Source organism: Phragmites australis, chromosome 15, assembly GCF_958298935.1.
Source record: "Phragmites australis chromosome 15, lpPhrAust1.1, whole genome shotgun sequence".
In the NCBI taxonomy this organism is placed as follows: domain Eukaryota; kingdom Viridiplantae; phylum Streptophyta; class Magnoliopsida; order Poales; family Poaceae; genus Phragmites; species Phragmites australis.
The window spans coordinates 1,321,068-1,336,830 of record NC_084935.1 but is presented as its reverse complement, the minus strand read 5'-3'; the positions used below and the strand labels follow the sequence as shown (position 1 = coordinate 1,336,830).

At 47.7% G+C, this 15,763-nt stretch overlaps 1 protein-coding gene across 1 annotated transcript; it reads left to right on the top strand.

Moving 5' to 3' along the window:
• Nucleotides 1-2,444: 2,444 nt before the first annotated feature.
• On the top strand, nucleotides 2,445-15,580 carry LOC133892967 (putative ubiquitin-like-specific protease 1B; the record flags this gene model as incomplete). The annotated part of the gene is made up of 9 exons (XM_062333952.1): nucleotides 2,445-3,179; nucleotides 3,575-3,654; nucleotides 3,758-3,851; nucleotides 3,989-4,087; nucleotides 5,084-5,176; nucleotides 6,160-6,279; nucleotides 6,423-6,523; nucleotides 6,738-6,810; nucleotides 15,200-15,580. Coding segments are annotated over 9 exons (1,458 nt in total), but the record flags the coding sequence as incomplete, so codon positions are not given.
• Between the last annotated feature and the right edge of the window lie 183 nt (nucleotides 15,581-15,763).

The window sequence follows — 15,763 nt, the reverse complement described above, 5'->3', positions numbered from 1 at the left end:
CCGTCGTCGCCATTGTCTTGACTCCCACCTTCATTGCCGATGTCCATGAACTGAAGAATGTTAGACTCCTTGGGATCCCACTTGAGGTGTCCCACCTGGCGATATGAGTCCAATGGGCTGGACTCGATGATACCTATATGGATCAGTTCACCTTGATTGTCCCAGTGGTATGCCATTGTTCTGAAGGTGATCTCTGAACTGGCAGGAGGCGATGCGAAGATGACCGCCACCGACTTGAAGTGGTCGTAGAAGCCGGTGTCGGAGAATCCAACACGAACGTGCACTTGAGATATGATCGATCCTGAAAAATAGATGAAGACCCCTACATGGCGCGTCAACTATCAAAGATTAGTTTCTTACAATATATTCGTAATTGAACTAGGGTACCTTCGAGATCAGAGATCGAGCAGGAAACAAGACACATGATGTATACAGGTTTGGCCCCCGATGTGGAGTAATACATCCTGTGTGGATGATGTTGTATATGGATTGTCTCGAGTATAAGTAAAGTGGCTAGACCTATTACAATAGAGTTGATCGGATCTAAACTAATATAGGGTTGAAGTCGTCGAGTATCTCTAAAGCTAGGGCCTTGGTGCTTGCGTCAAGTTGTGTAGACGTTGATCTGTCGTGGGTTGTCCTCTGTTGGGGGGTCTGAGTCTCTGCCTTATAAAGGGGTTTTGGCGTCGCCTTGGTCTCGGTCGTAGTCGATAGGGAGTCTTCCGTCATGTCGGCCAAGGTAAGACAGTCGAATCCAGCTTAGATACTAGTCATACTTGAGTTGGTTAACCCGATCGAGACCTTCCTAGTATAGGCTTTCGTGATCTCCGAGTATACCGGGTCCCGCATATTCGGATCCGCAATATCCGAAGTTATCCATCAGGTGTATGGTGTACCTTATCCATGTATGGTATACTGCATATGCACATATACCCTATAGTTAGATGTTCGACAACGTTATAACAAAAATATAAATATTTGACATGGTAACATCAAGGACAAACTTAAGGTACCAAGATGTGGATGCGTCATGGGAGAGCCGCCGAACGAATATGTTAGGAGCGATGCCATATTTTGATTTCAGATGAGATCCGAAAAAGGAGGAGGGGATTATCCACTAATTTCTTTCGTATTTTCTTCATTTGCTGTCATTAGTGAAATCGATCATATACCCGTAGCCGGTAACTAGGCCCGGGAGGCTGGAGGACGAGGGTTGATGATAAAAGTAGATAAATTATTCAAATTTAATGGGTTTTTAATATATGAGATGAGAGGAGAGGAGGAGGTGACATGAAAACTAACTCGTATTTTATATAGTAGAGATTAAATTTATCTAAAACAATTTAAATTGGATTTATAAATCAGACTAACGATTCCAGAGATAGTATAAGGTTAGTATGATTATCCTTATATCTCTCACTGACAATTCAAATAGGAACAATTTAAATTCATTATTCACAGACAAGGCAACTAAGTTAAGAGGGTGATAAGGAATAGTGAGAGATAAGTGAAGAAGTTGAGATAGGTGCACTAGGGATGCATGAATTTTAGGTGTGTTTGTTTCGGTTTTGGATTGTGACTTTTAACTTTTATAATTCGAAGCTGAAACAAACAGATAACTTTTTGCTATAGTTTTTACAATCCGTTTGTTGGATTATAGGAATACAGGAAGTTTATTTTCCTTAGCTTTTCACAGATTGGGAAAGTTCATTTTACTGAATTGATCATTAAAGTTTTTTAAATACACAATCTAAAAGTTTTTCACAATTCAGTTTTTACAATTCATAATCTACCAGCTGCTTTTCAGAATCCTCAACTGAAACAAACAGACACTTATTAGCTAAATATGACAGATTAGATTTATAAGATAAAAACTTTTGATTTACCGAGTGCTTTTGAATTTTTGTTAGAGGTATGGTGCTCTTCATCACCAGTCACTTTTTTTTATTGGGGTTAAAGAATTCTAACAAGTCAATTTTACATTCTACCTCTTGCCATCAGAATTCACTGGATCACTGTTTGAAGTGCATCGGTAAGAGTATGTACCATGGAGTGCTTAAAGGAGGTACCTATGAAAAAAAAATTAGATTTTTTTTAACTGCACTAGTACATATGCTTATGTGAATGACAGGTGCTTACGTAAACATTATTGCTTATATTAATACTAATAAGATAATTAACTATATTTAAACATTGTAGTTTTTGTTTGCATTCAAAATTATAATTTTTATATAAATGTTTAACATTCTTATTTTTAAACATCTAGTAATGTTTATGCCCTTATGTGAAGTAATAACGATTTTTTGCATGACAGAAAAAGGTCCGGTTTAAATTTGCCACGATGCTTCATACATTTTTTCATACGTTTGTGGCGTGATCGAGAAATTTAGACGTGAAATTACCGGCGGTTACTGTGTTCCCGATTTCAAATCTACGCTCCGCGCCCGCCGCCTCCTTCCTCCTCGCCCGCGTCGCCGTCCCATGCTCCGACCCTCGGCGACATGAGCAGCGCCGCAGCCCAGCGGGGCCGCAAGCGCCGACGCGACCATGCTCACGAGGGCGCCTCCTCGACTCGCCGCCGCCTCGGTCCCAGCCACTTCCCCGCCGCCAGGTCCTTTGGCCTCCGCGTTGCGCTAGCCACCGCCCCCCACCGCCGCCGCCGCAAGCGCCGCGTTGACGGCGCCCGCCACCCCGTCTCCACTCCCCGTCGCGGCCGCGGCCGCAGCAGCCTTCTTCCCAGGGTCAGGCACTTCCCTGGTCTTCGCCCATTCGCCCTCTGCTTCCTCCTCACGACCGGCGCATCAGCCCCTCGCCGCCGCCGGAAGCCCGCTGCGGTAGACATGGGCAACTACATCTCGCGGTTGGGGAAGAGGACCAGCGACGGTGGCTTGGGAGCGTACAAGGAGCGTATCTATGGGTCCCCGGAAGTGGGCGACCTCACGGTGGAGCCGGAGTTTGAACCGGAGAAGGTCGACGTCGTGAGGAGGGGAATTGGCGATTGGAGCGTGCCTGCACTGGAATTGTCGACTCCGCCGCAGAAGAGGGCGCCTTACTGCAACGAGACGTTCGATTTGACGAAGAGGCGTGACAGAAGATTGCAGGAGACAGGATGCGAGGTGAAGCTTCAGGAGCGCAAGCTTGCCGAGCTCCCGGGTGTGCTGGCATACAGGCCAAAGGAGGTAGTCGTTTTAATCTCATGGAACATATTGAACAAATAATACATGTCTTGTTGATTTAACAGTAATATGGGTAATGCACATGGATTTTTCTGAATTGCTTTCCGTTAAATATATGACCACTGGAAGTAATTATTCTAAATTGGAAAATTGTTAATTGTGCATTTATCAGCTAGGGTGTCTTCAACCAGAACAGGACGAGTAGAAATTTCCTTCAAGCCTAAATTTTCAGTAGACACTGGGACCTGTAAGCACTCAGTTTAAAAAAGGGTTAGCTTTGCTTCGATAGATCTAACTCTTTTAAATGGATTAGCTAGCATAATGTCTGATCGACTCCTTTTAACAGCTTTTCATATGTCGTATCATTGATGTCTAAGTTTTGTACTTGATTATAACAGGATCTATCTGAACTATTTACACCTCTAACTGACGAAGACGAAAGAGAAGTTAACACTATTTTGCATCATAGTGATCACAGGTATTCTTGGCAAGTTGGCATACAATGCTTCATTTGGTATCAAACTTTTGCTTGATATTGTTAGCACAATTAAGCATCACTCTGATTTCTCTTCTTTTTGCAGTGACAAAATCATAGTGATGCATGAGCCTTCTAACATCGAGATTACTAAACAGAAACTTCAGTGCTTGAGACCTCGTGGTTGGTTAAATGACGAGGTGAATATTCATATTGAATATGCTTTTCTCATCCAATATAAATCATACTGAAGAATATGTTAAATAATGCCTCAACATCTCAGTGTGACGCTAGGTTCCATATTGCTATCTCTGGTATTATATATTTCTCCTTGCAGGTCATCAATCTGTACATTGAATTATTAAAGGAGAGGGCAGAAAGGGAACCCGAAAGGTTTTTAAAATGCCATTTCTTCAATACGTTCTTTTACAAGAAGGTTAGTTCACCGTATGTTGCCTTCCCATACTGCATATACAGGATGTCCTCTAAAATGTTGGGTCTATTTATATTTCCTGTTTGGGACTTATGGTCTTATACTGCATACGTAGCACAAGCATATCAATCTGGGATTTAATTATTGGTTAATTAATGGTTTATGTCTTGCCAAGATGGATGTTAACTGGTATTAGCAAGTTTGATATTGGAAATCTGCTTTCAAGCATATGAGATCATATAATAGTTTATGAACAAGCATCTCCTACATAGTACATGGCCTCTTTGACATGCCAATTCATGCAGGTAGGGATTACTTGGTTCCAGATCCTTATCTTGAATGTCAAACAATACATGTGCTTGGTCTTCGTATGCTAAATTGAGCATAGTTTCCTGTTCTTCATGAGTTCAGAAAATGACATGGACCATTAGCATCTGCTTCCCTCCTCTTTTAGGTTCTAAATTCATTTACTATTTTTAACACCTTGTTTACAAGCGAGGATAGATCAGGCTTAAGATTTCTTGTGGCTACGGAGGCACTGCAAGAGTTGTGTCTTCGACGGCGCAACTCCTTGCGCGAGGACAGTCATGCGTGAGATATCAGCGGAGGCCAAGCTGTGGTGTTCCACAGGGGCTAAAGGGCTACGCATGTTGTTGCCTTGATGGCTCTTTGGTGTCTGGTTGTTTATCTAATGTTCTGTGGCGCGAATGTTCATGTAGAGAGTGGAGAGTGTGGGTTTGTTGGTGTTTGCGTCTTTGCACTTGACATTTTTATCCATCTTAATACAAAGACACGCAGTCCTTCTCCATGTTCGAGAAAAGATAAAAAGGCTTAAGATTCCTTTTTTATTGTCTTAGTAGTTACCATCCATCTTAGTTTAGTCAGAATACCTGCATATTGGTGGAGGCTAACTCTTCCTTTAAGTTATAAATTAATTCTCAATAGTTTTAGCATACAGCTAGCCCTCGTAGACCTCACAACTTCTGAATTATTGCTCAGCTTACTTGCGGAATAGCCGGTTATGACTATCAGTCTGTTAGAAGATGGACAACCTTCAAGAAGTTGGGCTATGGACTTATCGAGTGTGAGAAAGTAAAGTTGCTGTTTTGTCCTTTATTTTTGAGTGAATTATACGAAACTAGAACTATTGTGTCATTTGTAATATAAAACTATAACTATTGTACTAGTAATATAAAACTATAAGTTTTGTACATCAATTTCACACATAACCAGATTTTAGTTATCTCTACCATCAGAATTCTTCACCAATACAAGAATTGGTGGTATTCTGTTTCTCAAAAAATCCTAGAACTTTTTGTATGTGTTTTACAACCCATTTTAATTAAATTCATCTAAAAATTATGTGTAAAATTTAAACTAAAATTCTTTTAAAAACTACTTTTATAACTTTTAACAATTGTTAGGGCCTCAAATAAAATCCTAAAAATTTGAAAAAAATTCACTAATATTCTTATATGATGGGCTAATTTCTAAAATTATTTTAAGCCTTAGTTTATATGGTGAAAAGTGAGTTTCTTTGTAATGCTTTATTTATATGCAGTTTTATCATTGCATATAAATAGAGTATTACAAAGGACTCACTTTTTCACTATATAACTTAGATCTGGAAATAATTTTAGAAATTAATCCATCATATAGGAAAAGTATTAGTGATTTTTTTCAGATTTTATTTGTGGCCCTAACACTTGTTAAAAGTTATAAAAGTACTATTTTAAAAGAATTTTAGTTTAAATTCTACACAGATTTTTGGATGAATCCAATTAAAATGGGTTGCACATGAATTATGGAACACACACAAAAAGTTTTAGAATTTTTAGAGAAACAGGAAACCGTTGATTTTTGTATCAGTGAACACTGAATTTCGACGGTAAAGATAGCGGAAATCGGATTATGTGTGAAATTGATGTACAAAATTTGTAGTTTTATGTTACTATGCATAATAATTATAGTTTTGTGCAATTCACTCTTTATTTTTTTCTGTTATCGTATTGGCCTTTTCTTTAATTAGACGCTCATTCCTCATCTTCAACTTACCGTCAGAATTTATTATACAGATCTTTGTTCCAGTACATAGAGATATACATTGGTGCCTGGCAGTTATAAACATGAAGGATAAAACTTTCCAATATCTTGATTCTCTTGGTTGTTTGGGTCATGATGTCCTGAGAGTACTGGTAAGCTTAGCGACCAACCAGAAAGTTATATTACTACTAGACTACAGTGTTTGAAATGCATGGGCCGCAAACTATTCCGCTTATTGATTGTATAGATTAATGTTGACTTGAAGTTCTTGAGTTATATTTTCTGTTTGTGGCAGGCTAGATATATCATGGACGAATTGAAGGACAAGAGTAACGTAGTGATAGACACTAGTTCTTGGGTGGAAGTATCAGATTTTCTCCCTTCACAGCAGAATGGGTATGTCTTCCTTCTAAAACTAATCACTGCATAAATTCAGTGTGTGGTGGCCGATTGCTTTAGGTCTAGAAAGGAATTCATATAAACTGTTAAATTCCAGCACTGAATACATTGCTGCATTTTCAACATTCTAGTATTCTCTGTCTGAAATTCATGTTTCTGTATAGAAATGGGCAAGCACGGATATGCTTGACACTTATATTCTCTTTTATAGGTGGGATTGTGGTATGTTTATGCTTAAGTTCATGGATTTCCATAACAGAGGTCTCAAACCATCTTTCAGTCAGGTAAGTTGATCGGTAGAAGACAAGTTACATATATGTAATTTCAGCTGACTTAACTAGATATGCTCATTGTTTACCTAGATGCTTAATGTAGATAGGTGGTCACCCCGTGACTAGAGTCTAGGCTATCTAGACGATGACTAGATGGTCTAGTCAATTTTGTCCTGTAGCATATAAGTTGTGCCAGGGGAGTAGAGCACGTATCCGATGGAGGAGAAGCACAGATACGGGGAGTAGAGCAAGTATCTATCCACGGCGCAGGAGCTGGCAAGCAGGGGAGTAGAGCACAAATCCGGCGGACCGCAGACAGCGGAGAGGAGTTGCGGAGCGGAGGGGCGACGACGCGGGCATGGGCGATGGCGCAAGCGCGGGGGACTGTAACCGACGACAGGACAGATGAGAGGAGAGACGAGACAAAGATGACAAATGCCAAATGGGAAATGGTTTAGGTATTTATGTGGGGAATAGTTTGGCGGGGCCGAAATTTCCTCCCGCCCGTGGCCAAAACATTTTCTCCTGCGCAAACCCGTCAAATGCCGAGACACTGCATCGTCAAAACGGCAGACTAGTCATTCGCGTAACCGCCTAGTCACGTCCAGAAACAATCTAGCTTCGCCAACTAAGCTATTTTTGACCAAAGTTGACCATCTAGACAGTCTAATCGTCTAGAGTTGCATCTACTCCTAAACTAAACTTAACACTGATCATTCAACTAGCGTCTAATCATCGTCTAGACATGCTAGACGACTGTCTAGAGTTGCGTCTACGTGAACATTGATATGCTTATGGTGTTTATGGTGAGGCTAGAGTTATTCCGTGCTTAAAGGGAGAACCTTAGGCTCTCTACAGTGTGTGCCTCAGTAAAGCTTGAAGAGGAAAGAGAGCATCAGGCTTCGCTCCAAACACTGTAGCCTTCGATGCCCACACCAAATAAAATTAGAAGAGACGTAGCTTCACGGGCCAATGCCCACTGATTAAAAAAATGCTTTTGCCGTGGAAGCCTGCTCCACTCCAACCATAACACCACCGCTTGCAGGCCACAGCTCCACCAAAGTTTGACTTACCGTTTGAGGCTCGGTTACCAAGCCCGACTGGTAACAAAAAAATTACGTGGTTATCGTAATAATCGCTCGAAATTCGGCTGAAATTTATATAAAATTTATTTGCTAAAATTTGAAATTTGGTCAAAATTTTATCAGAATCGTCTCTCGGTAATCGGTCAAATCGAACCAGTTACCGAGCAATTTTCTCGATTTATCGAGCGGTTTTCTCGAATTTTCTGTATTATCGTTAACCGTCCGATTTTATCGGTAACCGCTCGATTTTGTTGATTTATCGAGCATTTTCTCGATTTTCAGTGAAGTTAAAAAAAACCTAAAAATTGGCTCAATCTTGTAAAATTAATAGCTAATTTATTTGAGCTTCAAATCAAGTGAAACAAATTTTGTTTGTTTCTGTAACATGCTCTACATGATAAAAGTATTTATATTTATAAAAAAGTTGAAAATTTTCTGTGAGAAAATGTATTTGTTAAACCAAGTTAAATACATACTTTACTCTTTGCTAATCCAAAAATCATGAAACTAATTTTGTTAGTCTTCTTATATGATCCTATGTCTTTTAAAAATACATGAACTCATGAATTAGTTATTGTAATATGCAGGATTGTGTAAATGTGTTGCGACTACATTAATTCATAACTGACCCATTACACCTCTAAAATTAGTGAAACCACTTTTATTAGTTTATTTATACTATGCTTTATGTAGGAAAAATAATAGTAGACATGAAAAAGTTAATTACAGTGCTATTTCTTAACATATTCACTTTATGCTTGTAAACTTTGTAAAAATCATAGAGAAATTAATAAAACTCTAAATGAAGTGAAATCAATTTTAAAGATCCTCTTAAGATACGTCCTACACAAGAAAAATATGTATTTGCATGTTAAGCTTTTCCTTAACATGAGTTAATAACTGAGCCGCACGCTTCAACTTTTTTCATTTTTTTCAAACTTCCTCCCTATAGAATATGATGCAAACGATATTATTTTTGAAATTTTTTTCACAGAAGATCTTAGAATTGTCTATAGTTTTTTAGTATTTTTTGATTTATTTATTTATTTATATTTTTTTCAAAAATTTTGAATTCAAATTCGGTTACCTTTCGGTTTCTGAAACCGGACCGGAGCAGTAAGGTCGGTAACCACGAATTTTGACCGGTTAATGATAGGATAAGTCCTTGTGCAGTCTTTGTGGGGCTGCCACATGGTGGTCTTGCTGCCCATATGCTTTAGGACAGCATCTAGGACACTAGGACAGCATCTTAGACTAGAGGACAGCATCTAGGACAGCATCTTAGACTAGAGGACAACATCTAGGACAGCATCTAGGACAGCATCTTAGACTAGAGGACAGCACCTAGGACAGCATCTTAGACTAGCATCTTGGCATATGCTTGGCTGGTCATGGGCCTATAAATATGTATCCCCAACCCCTCAGGTTGGCATGGCATTTGTGTGAGAAATAGAAAAAATTGCATCAACTCCTAGTGTCATCCTCTCTCGATGAGAGTAAGAATTCTTCTACTACCAAGAGTAAGAATTCAGCGACTAACAAGTGATATCAGAGCCTGTTTATCCTGTAGCCTGAGCATCTCCTATCATTCTCCCCCCTCAGCCTCGCAGCAGCCCCAGCTAAGAGCAGCAGCAGCCCCGGTTGCTCCTGCTCACCCCTCTCCCTCTGCGCAGAGCAGCAGTAGCTCGTCTGAAGCAGCCCTCTCCCCACGCAGCAGCCCTCCCCTGGTAGCGCGTCATGTCCGCAGGGCAGTCTCAGCGCTCGGTCGCCTCGAGCACGCGGCGTCGGCAGGAGGCCGAACTTGCCGCGGCAGAGGAACGCGAGCGAGCGGCGGCAGAGACCGCTGCGGCGGCGGCAAGGGCGTCGAGGCTGGCAGCGGCGGAGCTAGCAGTAGCCAGAGCGGAGGCAGAAGCAGCGGCGGCGGCGGTTGCAGCGCGTGCGGCGGCAGCGGAGGTCGAGGCTCTGCGCGGCAGCACCGGCAGCTCCATTTCTGCTGACGACAGCGCCGACGCGGACCTCGAGCTGCCGGAGGCAGAGGCAGCGCGAGAGCGGGCGGCACAGTGGGCAGCGGCGCAAGCCCACGAGCGGGGCGGCAGCCCAGACAGGCGCGGACGCGCCGGCGGCGCTCCTGGAGGAGGCGCGCACGCCGGCGGCGCTCCTGGAGGAGGCGCGCACGCCGGCGGTGCTCCTGGAGGAGGCGCGCACGGCAACGGTGGCGGACGGGTCGATGGAGAGCGCGGCCTTTACAGGCGGCGTGGCTCTCTCTCCCCGGATCGGTACCGTGGTCACCACGGGTTCCAGGCTGTTGTCAGGGACGTCGGCCCCGGCGGTGGGTGGCCTACCCTCACTAAGACCAACTACGTCGAGTGGGCTGCGGTGATGAGGGTAAAGCTCCAGGTGCGGCACATGTGGGAGGCAGTCCGGTACGGCGACGTCGACTACGACCAGGATCGACGGGCGCTGGATGCCCTCATCGCAGCAGTCCCGTCCGAGATGCAGTTCTCGCTTACCAATAAGCGGACTGCCAAGGAGGCTTGGGACGCCATCGCTGCGGCACGCATCGGCAGCGACCGCGCCCGCAAGTCCACACTGCAGGCACTTCGCAAGGAGTGGGAGAACCTGGCCTTCAAGCCAGGTGAGGACGTTGATGACTTTGCTCTCCGTCTCAACACTCTGTTGCAGAAGATGGTGCAGTTCGGCGATGACACCTACGGCGAGGAGAGAGCTGTCGAAAAGCTCTTCCGTTGCGTCCCCGAGAAGTACAAGCAGATGGCTCGCTCGATCGAGTCTCTGCTGGATCTCTCCACGATGTCGATCGAGGAGGCGATAGGTCGCCTCAAGGTTGTCGACAGCGATGAGCCATAATCTCTCTCGGGGCCCATCACCACTGGCGGGAAGCTCCTTCTCACTCGGGAGCAGTGGGATGCCTGCCAGGGTGACCGGAGGAAGGGGGAGCCTTCTTCCACGACAGGCGGCCGCAAGCGTGGCAAGCCGCGCAAGGCGCGCAGAGACGCCCAGGCCGGGGCGCGAGGACGTGCCGAGGGTGATGCCCGCGGAGGCGCCCAGGGCGGCGCCGCCGGCAAGCACAAGCCGGCACGAGATGACACCTGCCGCAACTGCGGCCGGCTTGGCCATTGGGCCAAGGACTGTCGTCAGCCACGACGCGGCCAGGCCCACGTCGCACAGGCGGAGGAGGAGGAGCCGGCTCTGTTCATGGCTCATGCGAGCATAGAGCTACCTCCAGCGGCACCGGCCGCAGCGGCTCTCCTCCACCTTGACGAGCCAAAAGCACACGCCCTCCTCGGCGACGGCTCCGGCAACGACAAGACTGACGGGTGGTGCCTCGACACCGGCGCCACCCATCACATGACCGGTCGCCGGGAGTTCTTCACCGAGCTTGACTCTAGCGTCCGAGGCTCCGTCAAATTTGGGGATGCCTCCGGCGTGGAGATCAAGGGCGTCGGTTCCGTCATCTTCACCGCCGTGTCTGGTGAGCACAGGCTGCTCACCGGAGTCTACTACATTCCCGCGTTGAGGAACTCTATCATCAGCTTGGGACAGCTGGATGAGAACGGTTCGCGCGTGGTTGTTGAGGATGGAGTCATGAGGATTTGGGATCGCCGTCGTCGCCTTCTTGCCAAGGTAACCAGAGGCACAAATCGACTCTACGTCCTTAACGTGCAGGTGGCACAACCCCTCTGTCTCGCCGCTCGTCGGGACGACGAGGCGTGGCAGTGGCACGAGCGCTTCGGACACCTTCACTTCGAGGCCCTGAAGCGGCTCAGTGCCGCAGAGATGGTGCGAGGCCTGCCGTGCCTCGACCATGTGGAGCAGCTCTGCGACGTCTGCGTTTTGACGAAGCAGAGGCGACTCCCCTTTCCCCAGCGGGCGAGCTTCCGAGCCAAGGAGAGGCTCGAGCTTGTGCACGGGGACTTGTGTGGCCCGGTGACACCGGCCACACCGGGAGGACGACGCTACTTCCTGCTGCTCGTCGACGACCTCTCCCGCTACATGTGGGTGATGGTCCTCGGCAGCAAGGGAGAGGCTGCGGACGCCATCAGGCGCGCGCAGGCTGCTGCGGAGGCGGAGTGCGGCCGCAAGCTGCGCGTGCTGCGCACCGACAACGGCGGCGAATTCACGGCGGCTGAATTCGCGTCGTACTGCGCTGATAAGGGCATTCAGCGCCACTACTCCGCGCCGTACAGCCCGCAGCAGAACGGCGTCGTCGAGCGGCGCAACCAGACGGTTGTGGGGATGGCTCGGGCCCTCCTCAAGCAGAGGGGGATGCCGGCTGTCTTCTGGGGAGAGGCGGTGGTGACGGCCGTCTACATCCTCAACCGCTCGCCTACCAAGGCGCTCGACGGCAGGACGCCGTACGAGGCTTGGCATGGGCGCAAGCCGGCGGTCTCCCACTTGCGGGTCTTCGGCTGCCTCGCGTTCGCCAAGGAGCTTGGCCACATCAGCAAGCTCGACGACAGGAGCACTCCGGGAGTGTTCATAGGCTACGCGGAGGGCTCGAAGGCCTACCGCATCCTCGACCCGAAGACACAGCGTGTGCACACGGCGCGCGACGTTGTGTTCAACGAAGGGCGAGGATGGGCGTGGGACAAGGCGATGGACGACAGATCGGCTCCGACGTACGACGACTTCACTGTCGAGTACGTCCACTTCGAGGGAGCTGGGGGAGTAGGCAGCTCTTCTTCGACGAGCGTGTCTACCCCAGTCCCCGAGCCTTCACCGACCCCGGCGCTTGCTACTTCGACAGCACCACGTTCTCCAGCCAGGACCTCGGCTGCGATGAGTTCTTCGCCGGCTCCACCACAGCCGGCAACGCCACGCACTCCAGCACCGACAGGCACCTCTCCGGGCACGTCTACTCCAACACCAGCTCGTGTCGAGCACAGCCCGGTTGAGCTCGCTACTCCGCTCTCTCACGACGAGGAGCGCATCGACGCGTACCACGACGGCGAGCCGTTGCGGTACCGTACGATGGAGAACCTTCTCGGCGACCAGCCGGTGCCGGGACTGGTGCCTCATGATCTGGAGGCGCAGTTGCACCTTGCGTGTGACGACGGCGAGCCTCGGTCGTTTGCAGAGGCCGAGAGACACGCGGCATGGCGCGCCGCGATGCAGTTGGAGATGGATGCGGTTGAGACGAACCGCACCTGGGAGCTTGCTGACCTCCCTCGTGGTCACCGAGCGATCACCCTTAAGTGGGTGTTCAAGCTGAAGAGGGATGAAGCCGGCGCCATCGTCAAGCACAAGGCTCGCTTGGTGGCACGAGGTTTCGTGCAGCAGGAGGGGGTCGACTTCGACGACGCCTTCGCTCCCGTGGCACGGATGGAGTCCGTGCGACTCCTCCTTGCGCTAGCTGCCCAGGAGGGCTGGCGTGTTCATCACATGGACGTCAAATCGGCGTTCCTTAACGGCGACTTGAAGGAGGAGGTCTACGTGCACCAGCCGCCGGGATTTACGATCCCCGGCAAGGAGGGCAAGGTGCTCCGCCTGCGCAAGGCCCTCTATGGCTTGCGGCAGGCACCGAGGGCGTGGAATGCCAAGTTGGATTCCACGCTACAAGGGATGGGCTTCGAGCAAAGCCCGCACGAGGCGGCCATCTACCGACGGGGCAGTGGAGGAACTGCTCTGCTGGTGGGTGTCTACGTCGACGACTTGGTGATCACCGGCATCAAGGATGCGGAGGTGGCGGCATTCAAGGAAGAAATGAAGGCCACCTTCCAGATGAGTGACCTGGGACCTCTCTCCTTCTACCTGGGGATCGAGGTGCACCAGGATGACTCCGGGATCACGCTTCGATAGACCGCCTACGCCAAGCGCGTCGTTGAGCTAGCTGGGCTCACCGACTGCAACCCAGCTCTCACTCCGATGGAGGAGAGGCTGAAGCTGAGCCGCGACAGCACGACGGAGGAGGTGGACGCTACGCAGTACCGGCGTCTTGTGGGGAGCCTTCGCTACCTCGCCCACACACGGCCGGACTTGGCATTCTCCGTCGGCTACGTTAGTCGGTTCATGCAGCGACCGACGACGGAGCACCAGCAGGCTGTGAAGAGGATCATCCGCTACGTTGCGGGGACTCTCGACCACGGCCTCTACTACCCTAGGTGCCCTGGGGCGGCACACTTCGTCGGGTACAGCGACAGCGACCACGCCGGCGACATCGACACCAGCAAGAGCACGAGCGGGATCCTCTTCTTCCTCGGCAAGTGCCTCGTTAGCTGGCAGTCGGTCAAGCAGCAGGTGGTGGCCCTGTCCAGCTGCGAGGCCGAGTACATAGCGGCCTCCACCGCTTCAACTCAGGCGCTCTGGCTCGCTCGACTGCTTGGTGATCTCCTCGGCAGAGACACTAGAGCGGTGGAGCTCAGGGTGGACAGCAAGTCCGCTCTAGCCCTGGCAAAGAACCCAGTTTTCCATGAACGGAGCAAGCACATCCGGGTGAGGTACCACTTCATCCGAGGCTGTTTGGAGGAAGGGAGCATCAAGGCGAGCTACATCAACACCAAGGATCAGCTTGCGGACCTGCTCACCAAGCCTCTTGGGAGGCTCAAGTTCCTTGAGCTCTGCTCCAGGACCGGGATGGTTCAATCTTCCCACACGACGACGCACAAGACTTAGGGGGAGAATGATAGGATAAGTCCTTGTGCAGTCTTTGTGGGGCTGCCACATGGTGGTCTTGCTGCCCATATGCTTTAGGACAGCATCTAGGACACTAGGACAGCATCTTAGACTAGAGGACAGCATCTAGGACAGCATCTTAGACTAGAGGACAGCATCTAGGACAGCATCTAGGACAGCATCTTAGACTAGAGGACAGCACCTAGGACAGCATCTTAGACTAGCATCTTAGACTAGCATCTTGGTATATGCTTGGCTGGCCATGGGCCTATAAATATGTATCCCCAACCCCTCAGGTTGGCATGGCATTTGTGTGAGAAATAGAAAAAATTGCCCCAACTCCTAGTGTCATCCTCTCTCGATGAGAGTAAGAATTCTTCTACTACCAAGAGTAAGAATTCAGCGACTAACAGTTACCATCGATAAATTGAACCATGAGCTCCACTCGGTTCAAGGTTTTTTTTTGTTTGATGGGGCCCACCAAGAGGGAAAGAAGTAGCGCTACACGCTGTGGGTAAAAAATGGACCAAGCATCAAGCCAAGAAAAAATTCAGCATCGGCTACACTGTAGAAGGCCTTAACTTGCTGACATGAAGTTTAACCTCTGACGTACATTCATACACAGTGGCACATGCATTTACCTTGTTGTGTAGTTTGGTGTTGTCTAAATCAGTTATTGTTTGCAGGAACACATGATGTATTTCAGAAAACGAACAGCAAAAGAGATCATGAGATTAAGAGCTGACTGAAGAAAAACCTTTTTATGGTCAACATTCTTGGATATTTTCTCAAGTCAGGTATTCTTCTTGCATTATGCTGGCAAAGGTATTTGCCTTCCCGTGAAATACTAGAGATGTGATTATAAGCTGTTGGTGTAAAATCATGTCCATGTCACCAACAACTTTGCAGGTATATATTATCTAGGACCTGATTTTTATAGAGTAGGGAGAAAGGGAAAAGAGAAGTAGGGTAAGATAAAAATCTGTTATACATGGTTAGCCAAAAGGTAGTATTTTAGAAACAGTTCGACTCGGTGGTCACAACCATGTAATAATAGCAATTGGAACTGAGGTATTACAATGGAACTGACACATTGTTTTGTTTCCTTCTCTTTGAAATAATATGGCATCTACAGTTGTGAAAACAAAAGCTAGTGATTGCATATCTCCAGTTTGAATCTTCAGCGTTATGTATGTGGCATGCTTGGCTGTGCATGGATAAACAGTTCTGTTCCTAGTTTCAGGAATCCT